At 37.2% G+C, this 10,313-nt stretch overlaps 1 protein-coding gene across 3 annotated transcripts in view; it reads right to left on the bottom strand.

Moving 5' to 3' along the window:
- The window catches only part of SPATA7 (spermatogenesis associated 7), a 64,381-nt gene extending 54,455 nt beyond the window's left edge, over window positions 1-9,926 (bottom strand). The window contains exons 1-3 of one of the 3 annotated variants that reach the window (XM_017524628.1): window positions 9,625-9,926; window positions 4,017-4,091; window positions 2,052-2,147 (exon numbers count right to left, since the gene is read on the bottom strand). In XM_017524628.1, the coding sequence (XP_017380117.1) occupies window positions 2,052-2,147; window positions 4,017-4,091; window positions 9,625-9,643 (190 nt within the window). In that variant the 5' untranslated portion in view covers window positions 9,644-9,926. Of the gene's footprint in view, window positions 1-2,051; window positions 2,148-4,016; window positions 4,092-9,624 lie in introns of those variants that run through there. The other 2 variants (XM_017524630.2, XM_017524632.2) reach the window with 2 other exon arrangements.
- Between the last annotated feature and the right edge of the window lie 387 nt (window positions 9,927-10,313).

Here is a 10,313-nt window from a genome sequence, read left to right as displayed (position 1 = left end):
TTTGTTTTCTTTTTATTTCTGTCCTATATCATTTTTAAATGTTTATGTAAGTCTAAAAATTCTTCCAGAATAAAAATTTTACAAAGAAAATGAAAACACCAGCTACAGATTGGGAAAAAATATATCTGATATAGAATCTATATATAAAGAAACTCTTACAACTTAATACTAAAGAGACAACCAACCATTTATAATAATGGGTAAAAGATTTTAATAGGCATTTCACCAAAGAAGACATACAGATGGAAAATAAAAAGTTAACATCATTAGAAATCAGGGAAATGCAAACGAAAACTATGAAGTTGTACTATTTCACATTCACTAGAATGGTTAAAAAAGGACTATCAACACCAAGGGTTGGTCAGGGTGCAGAAGTAATGGAAATGTAAAATGAAACATTCGCTCTGGAAAACTGTAGTTTCTTATAAAATTACACTTATACTTAATATATTACCTCACAGTTCTACTCCTGACACATAAATTTGCCCGAGTGAAATGTAAACACTTTCCAAAATTGTATGTGAATGTTTACAGCAGCTTTACTCCTTTTGAAGTAGCCAAAAGTGAGTTAAAACAATCCAAATGTTTAACGACTGGTGAATCATAAACAAATTGTGGTTTATTCATTAAATGAAATACTCCTTCCTTAACAATACAAAAGTATAAATGGTGGTACATAGAACAGCATAAATAAGTCTTAAAGATTGTTAAGCTAACTGAAAAAAGCCAGATCTAAAACAATACATGATTCCATTTCTATGGACTTACAGAAAAGGTAAAAATATAGTGAGAGAGAGCAGATCAGTGGTTGCCAGGGATTTGTCAGGAGGGGACTGACTACAAAGGACTAGGGGGAAGCCTTTGAGGTAATGAACTTTTTCTATATCAAAGGTTGGCAAATTTTGCCTACAAAGAGCCAAGAAGTAAATGCTTCATGCTTTGCAGGGTGATAGTGATATAGTCTGTCACAACTGGTCAACTCTGCTTTTTAGTGTAAAGGCTGCCAAAGACAACATGAACATGATTATGTTTGTCTATGGATAACTAAATCTGAATTTCATGTCACAAAATATTGTTTTTTTGATTTTTTGCTACCATTTAAAAATATGAACACTAGTCTTAGTTCATGGGCTGTACACAAACAGGTGGTAGGAGGGTTTGGCCTGAAAGATGTAGTTAGCTGATTCCTGTTTTACAACATAAGTGTAGTAGTATTTATATAAATTATAAATACTTTCATATTTTTTCAAAATATTTATAAAATATTTTGTCAGCTTTATTGGGATAAAACTTACATTATAAAAGGCATTATAATCAATGCATTTTATAATGCAAGTTTTATCTCAATAAAGCTGACAAAAGAAGGAAAAATTAAACAGAAAAACAGCATGTTCTTTGTGCAACTTCCATAGATGTTTAAACAAAAAAGGCAGACTGTTTAAACAAAAAAAGCAGACTATAAATTTTTATATTAAAAGTAATATCTAGCTTTTAAAGTGGCTCACGCCTATAATCCCAGCACTTTGGGAGGCTGAGATGGGTGGATCATGAGGTCAGGAGTTCAATTCCAGCCTGCTAGCATGGTGAAACCCCATCTCTACTAAAAATACAAAAAATTAGCTGGGCATGGTGGCACGTGCCTATAATCCAGCTACTTGGGAGGCAGTGGCAGGAGAACAGCTTGAACCTGGGAGGCATAAGTTGCAGTGAGCCGAGATCACACTGCTGCACTCTAGCCTGGGCAACAGGTTAGGANAAAAAAAAAAAAAAAGAAAGAAAGAGAAAAAAAAGGTGCAATATCTAACAAAATATTATTAGCAATAGAGATAAAATGAAATATAAAATGAAATAAAATAGGCGTTAGATTTGAAATATAGTTAAAAAAATGGGTATGAATTTGCTTAGTCAATAGTTTCTATCACATTAAATCAAACAAATACAAATCCTCTTACATACATAATGTATTCATTTTTGCTATAGATGTATTTTAATGAGAAGTGAAGCTGGAGGTTTAAATTGAGTACAGAGAGTTCACACTTGCACATTTTTACCTTTGGCTGAAAGGATTTTATTATAGTGAACAGCCATGTGATTCTTGACCAGGTGGAGAGTGCTTAGTCTGAGAGAAGAGGAGTCAGTGCAAAAAGCTAAAAATTAAAACATAATCATTATATATTTAAAACTAATATAAAAATCATGAGATAAACAAGTTACTGATTAACTCATTCTCATAAAATGTTCTGAAATTCAACCAGAGATATTGATATGACATTGTGATGTGAAGCTTTAATCTTGCACTGATAATGCTGATGGGCTATTGACCATTTGGGTTCAAACCTTCCTGAGAATACAATTTTACAAGCCTGAGAGTTTGGGGAAGAGATTCTAGAATACAATCTATTATTATACTTATGAAATGATTTCTTTCTGACAGCTCTCAATCTTGTAACTAAGGGTGTTTAGCTGCTTGCTTAATTAGTTACCACTGTTAAACAATCCGTGGAGCTTCAGAAATTCAATGAATATCAAATCCTAAAACCCTATATACAAAAATTCCATTCCGATAAGCAAATTTCTAACTTAAACCTGAAAACAAGATCTACATATCAGTTTACCACATTCTTTTTGAAGTACTAAAACCATCTTATAACAAGTGTAATTGCATAGAAATTCCATAACATTAAACTCCTTGATCCTCGTTCAAACTGTTTAAGAGAAATCTTATAAATAGTTAAGCACTTACACACAAGTGTAAAATGAAAACGTAGGCAAAACTTTTTTAAACATAAAAAACAGTTTTGGAGAAGTAATACATGCAATGTGGCTAAAAAAATTCAACAGCTAAAATGGCATATGGAGATATAAGTGACTTCTCTACCTTGACCTTTAGTCTCCCTTCTCAGAAATATACTGTTACTATTTAAATGCATCCTTCCAGGGAAACTCTGCATAATATAAGCCTATGCAATAATTATGAGCTTATGTTACTACTAAAAACATTTACTGAATGGATGCCATTTACCACGCATTGTTCTAAACTCTTTATATGTATAAACTTATCTAGTCATTATTATTATCATTTAATAAAAGTGAAAACTGAGTCACAGAGATGGGTTACATCTTCAAGGTTACACTGCTGATAAAGGATGCAGCTTCCATGTGACCCACAGAAGTAGCCTCATACTTACAACCACCATACCTATACCAGCTCTATACATATATTCTTTAAAAAAAAAGTTAGCAAACTTTACATATTGTTCTTTATCCTGATTTCTATGTATGTATATTTTAAATCTAGTTTAAACTTTTTATTTAAAATTTATTTTTTAAAGTTTATGATTATGCACATATATATGTATTACATTGTAATACAAAGAAATAAATGAGGCAACTGAAAATGAAATCCTTCTACCACATTTGGAACTTAACAGTATCAAAGATTTTTCATGTAAATAAGAAAAATAAGGCTTTCAATTATTTTACCTACAGACATAAACTTATACTTCTAAGCTATAATTACCAAAAATTTATTTTAAAACCTACCTTAAAATTTTATCTTGAAAGCTTTAAAATACAAAAATATCACAGCACCTAGAAATCCAGCTGGATAAAGAGGCCCATAGGCCTTTGCTCCTATAATATGAAATGTATTATTCAAGTGTTCTTTTCTCTGCACAGCTTTTCCTTTTCAGTGCTTGTGTCTTTAATACCTGCTACTGACCATTTTAACAAGGCAAGCATGCCTTAAATCAAGGTAGTTTCCTGGCAAAAGTAGAGCTGAGCTGCTGCAGCAGCTGGAAGCAGGAGACAGCCAAGTCCACATCCAGGGCACAATAATAGTTTGAAATCATAGATTCCAAAATCCTCTAATCTCAAGAACTCCTATATTTCACTAAAATTAATAATATGAAGTTCAAATATTTGTCAAATGAAATAATTTTTCCATGATGTCATATAATTTGCAAACAAAGGAAACACTCTTTTAACAAAGCTACCATTTTAAGTACCTCACTTACCATTACTTTTGGTGCTCAAGTGTCCTTTAAATAGGCATGGTGGACCATATCTGGGAAGGACAGATGTTGCTCTGACTTTTAACAACAACAACAAAAAATCATAAATTAGGATAAATGAAACACAACTTTTACAAAAACAACAACATTCAATTTTTTAAAATAACAAAATGATTTCTCTCCCCCAAAAGTAACTGTGCTTTTAGTGGTAATCTTCATAACAGGACGTCTGAGTTATAGTACTAAATGTATTTAATATGAACAATATAAATGCTATATCCCCCAAACAGAGATGTTTTAAGAGGGTAAGATGGCTAGTTTGCTATCAGGTGGGCTGTTAAAAGCTATAACAGGGAGGACACATACAAAGTCTAGAAGATACATGGATGACTAAATTAAATAGGTTTCAAGATAGGAGAACTAAAATCTAGGACAAGAGAACAGAACTTATCAGAATAGATTAAAACAGAAAAACTGAGGTCAGAATATCTAATAAGTTCTATGTCACAGGTCAGAGAGCAGAAAGGAAAAAAAATATTTAGGACAATACAAGTCAAGGTGATGCCATCTGAGCTGGGAATAAAGATAGTCATGAAATGAGTATAGCTTCCACCAAGAAAGAAGGAGGGTAAGACCTAAACATAAGAAAGGATAAACATAAGAAAAACTCTCAGGAAACCTCATTTCTCCAGATAGAAAGAACTGTGACTTTTTTCTTATCTGGAATTCAATGCCTCTTCACCTGGAAATAAACCTCAGCTTTTCTTTGGGTAACCGCTGTTCCCTTACTGTTAGCCCAGGTGGTTCAAATTGAGCTGACCCCACTTTCAGGGTTAGGCATAAAACCTCAATCTGGACAACTGTGTTGACAGCGTCAGCAATGCTATATGATCGAAGTCCTGCCATGAGATACACAATCCTGGGCCTTTGACTGGAACTATTAGGAAAGGTACTTTCATTTCACTGAGCTTGCTAAACCCAGTGAAGGATCTGGGTTTGTCAAGCTTGCTGGCGGCACCATATAAAGGAACCTGTCTAAGAATGAAGCCTACATAGTCAAGGGGAATCAAGATAGAAAGGAATTCCTTGGTGACATCATTTGAGTACCCGAAGCCAACCATGTTTGAAACTCTACCTTCCCTAGACTTTTTACATTGGCCAAAAAGTAAGAAATAATAAATAAAAAATAAAAAATCCCAGTTTAGCTTAAACCAGTATGAGTTGGATTTCTTCATTTATAGTCAAAATGCTAATTTGTTGAATAGTAACTGTGCCAGGCAGTGTTCCAAGCGCTTTGCTGGTATAAATTCATGTAATCCTTACAACAATACTACAATTCTCCCTACTTTATAGATGAGGGTAATCAAAGCACAGAGGTTAAACTTGTAATTTGCCCAAGATTACATAAGAATGTGACAGATTTGGGATCTGAACCCAAGCAGTCTGGTTTCTGGGTCTTAATCGTTACACTATCTTGACCCACATAAACTTCTCAGTACTTGAAGCATACTCTAAGCTACTAAACCATGTAAAACAGACTAAAAAGATACCTCAACTGTGTGTAGTATATTCACTCCAAATTCTATTCTGTTGTATGTATGTTTCAATATAGGTCACAGAAAGAGGAAAAACAGATACACCCAGAGAAGCGGAGAGGATGAAAAGAAAATGAAAAAAGGTTGGAACCTGGTGATACTGCCTTGGATAGAAATGCTTCCCCACCCATCTGTAGGTGACAGCTGTGAACAAGGTAGTTAAGATTTGGCCCCAGGAATCAAAGATTTGGCCCCAGCTTCTCTTTAGCATAAGATGGTGGTAAGAACAAACATGGAATTGAGATGTCCCCTCGTCTATTTACCATTGGATATCAGATTACACCAAGGCATATACTCATTGGTTTCTAATATTCCTATAGATAAATGAGATATTAAAAGTGAGAGAATTAGGGCTGAGCACAATGGCTCAATGTGCTTTAGTAATCCCAGCACTTTGGGAGACTGAGGCAGGTAGATCACTAAAGCCCAGGAATTTGAGACCAGTCTGGACAACATGGAGAAACTCTAACTACAAAAAAATACAAAAATTAGCTGCGCATGGTGGTGCGTACCTGTAGTCCGAGCTACACAGGAGGCTGAGGTGGGAGGATGATTGGGCCCAGGAGATTGCACTGTACTCCAGCCTGGGTAACTAAATGAGGCCTTGTCTCAAAACAAAACACCAAAATAAAACAAAAACCCTGACAAAACTGAAGGGAGAAATAGACAATTTAATTCATCTATCCTCTCACAGTTTCTCGATCCTGCTTTGTGTCCTGTGTGTAGGTAACATTTTCCTGTTTTTTTTTTTTTTGTCTTTGCACGACTTGCAATTTCTTTTTGTTGAAAAGTTATTTTAGGTAATACACTATAGCAACTCTAGATACAGAATCCTCTCCTGAGCTTGTTTTCATTGTTGTTCACTTGGTGTTTAGTGACTTGGCTAAGCAATTTATCCAAGTCTATTTCCAATGAAATGTGAAGCTTCTGGTGTCACTAATCAATGATGAAACTTTGGGCATATGCACAATCACAACTTCTCTAATGAGGTCTGAACCCCAGTCTTTGGGAGAAAGTCTCTTTCAAAATGTCCTTCCTTGAATGCTTTCCCTTAATTCTAGGTACCAAATATAGTTTTCTTATATCTTTTTATTTTAATTAATTCACTAATTAATTTTTTAAAATACTAGAGACAGGGTCTTACTATGTTACTCATGCTGGTTATAAACTCCTGGCCTCAAGTGATGCTCCTACCTCAGCCTCCCAAAATGCCTAGATTACAGGCATGAGCTGACACACCCAGCCTCTTACATCTTATAGTCACTCTTTTATGAAAGTATAACAATTCTTTAAATTTTCCTTGTCTAAATCACTGTATCATTTCTATCTCCTGATTGGACCCTGAATGATCCAAAGCGGCATGGAGAAGTAGCTTCAAACCAAATGCCAAGGAAAAGAATATCACTCTCTAACTATTAGGACTAAAATCCTGTCAGTGAGATTGACGGTCTTAGTAGTGAAATTCGTTGGTACATGAGAGCAGCCCAGTTTCCTACACAATTTGATTAAAATAGCGAGAAGAAAGTTCGGTGAGGAGAGATGAAGGTGTTTTTTGTGCCAGGGTTTCTCCGGAAAACCAAAGGTTTGGGAATCTACCATTTTTAAGAGTCTCTGTGGGACCAATAGATGAAAATATATATATATATATATATTTTTTGAGATGGATTCTTGCTCTGTTGCCCAGGCTAGAGTCCAGTGGCATGATCTCAGCTCACTGCAACCTTCCAGGTTCAAGTGATTCTCCTGCCTTTGCCTCCCAAGTAGCTGGGACTACAGGTGCATGCCACCATGCCCGGCTAATTTTTGTTTTTTTTTTTTTTTTTGGCAGAGGCAGGGTTTAACCACGTTCCCCAGGCTGGTCTCAAACTCCTGACCTCAAGTGATCCATCTGCCTCGGCCTCCCAGAGTGCTGGGCAAAATTTTTTTTCAAGTTACTTTCAGTTATTTATACTAATAGGTTGCCTCCTCTCCTCCCCAAAGGTCATTGATATTAGAGTGAATGGCAGTTGGTTATTCTCAATCTTTTCTTCACTTTCCCCATGGGAAGTTGGAAACAACGTCTTGTATATTACCTAGTCCAAGCCACCATTTTATAAATAACTGAGGCCCAGGGACATAGAGTGACTTGCTGCAGATTACTAAGTTAGTTAATAGTAAACAAAGATTGCAAACAAGACTAGCCATTTTTCAGTCTGGTGCTCTATTATACCACCAATTCAGAAGGTTTGCCTTACAAAAGAATGTCTAAAATGTGATTACAGTAAGAACATGACAAAAGATAATTTTCTTTAGATGTTTTAATACTTTATGGTATGAAATAACTAAAAGTCACCTAATGAAATCTAAGAAACCTATTTTCAATTAAAATTAAGTATTTTAGCTTTGGCTAAAATTATTTATGGATTCCTATTAATATTAATTTACAGTATATGAAAGCTGACTGTCACAGTTATTTGCTGATTGGATTTATTTTAAAAACTCAAAATCAGTAACAATATTTCATATTATCATGTTATATCCTAAAAATGAAGCTAATTAAATTGTGCAAGTTGTAAAAATATCAATGTTTTTCCATTTGGCAGGAACCCAATTTTTAAAATAATTCAATAAACAAATACTGACAACTTACTAAATCTATTATACTCTAAATTTTACATATATCCTCTCCCCCTGTCACACCCCTACCACGGGCTAGTAAATAAAAGCACTGGCTTCAGATTTTATATTCTTCGCCTAGATTCAAAGCCTGTTCTGCCTCTCACTGTGACCTTGGCAAGTTATTTGTGATCTTTTGCTTTAGTTTCTTCACTATGACATAAGGCTAATGCCTATCTAACAAGCTATTTTTGTATATTGAGAGAATTGGGAAATAGGTCCTTGCACATAGCAAGGGTTTAATGTTAGTTTATGTGTAAAATTCCTTAAGATCATAAAGCGTTTTGATTTGCTTTTTCTGAAACCTGGGTTGGTAAAGTGTCAGAATATACAGTTTGCCGATCAATGAATAGTATTCTTCTACATTCAGAGTAGCATTTATTTTGATCAACGACTACATAATAAAGGCAGACTCATTCAAAGGAAGACTTCAAGAAATCATCTAGCAGCTTGGTTTTCAGGCAGTTTTTTAAATAGACAAGGACACTGAATTGGGAGGTGTGGGGGGCCTAAAGATTGCCTTATTTGATGAGGAAAGAATGTTACTGGTTCAGAAGGTGTGAAAATGCCAATTATTTTGTTTGGGCCGATTTGTAGACGTTTAAGGTTATATTTCCCCGCCCCCAATCCCACCCCATGATGTCCACCTGACTCCAGAAATCAGTGGAGAACAGGTGTATATGGTGATTACGGATTGCTGCTAAACTGCATTCTGCTGACCAGCAACACTGCATTGCTTGGAAATTTATTATAAATGCAAAATCTCAGCCACCACCAAGGGACCTATTGAATAATAATCTGCATTTTAACATGATTCTGAGGGGACTCCTATTCACATAAAGTTACAGAAGCCCAGGGTTAGTCAATAGCTTTGGGGAACGTAATTAGTTACTGAATGGGAGGTTTCCTATTTACTAAGCACTTAAAATGTGCCCGGATCTTCTCTTTATTATCTGCATTTAATCCTCAAGAGCTCCATGGCCTGGGTATTTGATCCTCACGTTCAAGAGATGAGAAAACTGATTTGGGGCCCGGGGAGGTCTGACTCCAAAGGCCAAACCTGGTTCCTCTGCCTGGGAGCTACCGAGGATTTAAAGGCTGCACGACCCCGATTTCAGCAGACAGGGTCGCCTGGTGTCAGGGCGACTAATTCAGGGCAAAGAAGCGGACCTGAGAGCCTCGCAAGCAAGCCCTCCCTCTTCTTTTGCGCGGGCCCGGGAAGCTCAGGGTAACCTGGCGACTCAGCCAGGGACAGGGAGCGCCGAAGGGGCGGCCTTGCCTCGGCTGCCCGGACCCGAGGCTGGGAGCGCCGGCTGGAGCGAGGGGCGAGGCAGCGGTCGCCCGTGACAGCTGCCCTTTACCTCTCCGGCTGCCATCCATGCTTAGTTTTCTTGCAGCCGCCGTGGAGACACGTTGGATTCCCTCTGGTCCTTCCCCCGGCCCGCCCAGCTCTGGCAGTGGAGGACTGGAAAGGAGGAGCCGGCGGGGGCTGCAGCAGCCGAGAAACCGTCGCCAGGCTGGTTGCTAAGAGCCGGGTACAGGGCGTCGCGATTGTGACGTCACGGCGCAGAGGACGTGAGTTTTGCAGCCCCGCCCCCGGGGTACCCGGTAGTGGGAGGGAGTTGCTGACGGAGGGATCTGGCGGAGAAGGTACATCAATCCCCAGTCTGTTGCTCTGGGATTCTGCCAGTCTTCCGCAGAGCGACCTCCTATCAGGATCCAAGTCACCAGCACCTGGTAGGCTCTGTCCCTGTGGGAAGAGCAGGGAGAGGAGGTGGACTCATCTGGCATCCACGTCCCCTGGGTCCTGGAGAAAAGTCAAACACAAATGTTAGTTGAGGTCAGGGTAACATTTAACCAGTTCCAAATAATTAAATTTCAAAACAGACCGTGAACTTTTGGATTAGTGAAAATCCTAGGGGTGAAAAACATCTACATATTTACATCTTAATTCTTAACCTTAATAATAAATTTGAATTTCCTTTCTGCTCACCAAGCTTCCCCTCTTCCTGTCCCTGCCTCCCTTTTATCTTAAGTTTCAATCCATTTT

The sequence above is a fragment of the Cebus imitator genome, unplaced genomic scaffold, assembly GCF_001604975.1.
Source record: "Cebus imitator isolate Cc_AM_T3 unplaced genomic scaffold, Cebus_imitator-1.0 Scaffold34, whole genome shotgun sequence".
NCBI lineage: Eukaryota > Metazoa > Chordata > Mammalia > Primates > Cebidae > Cebus > Cebus imitator.
This window is presented reverse-complemented; position numbering and strand designations above follow the sequence as displayed.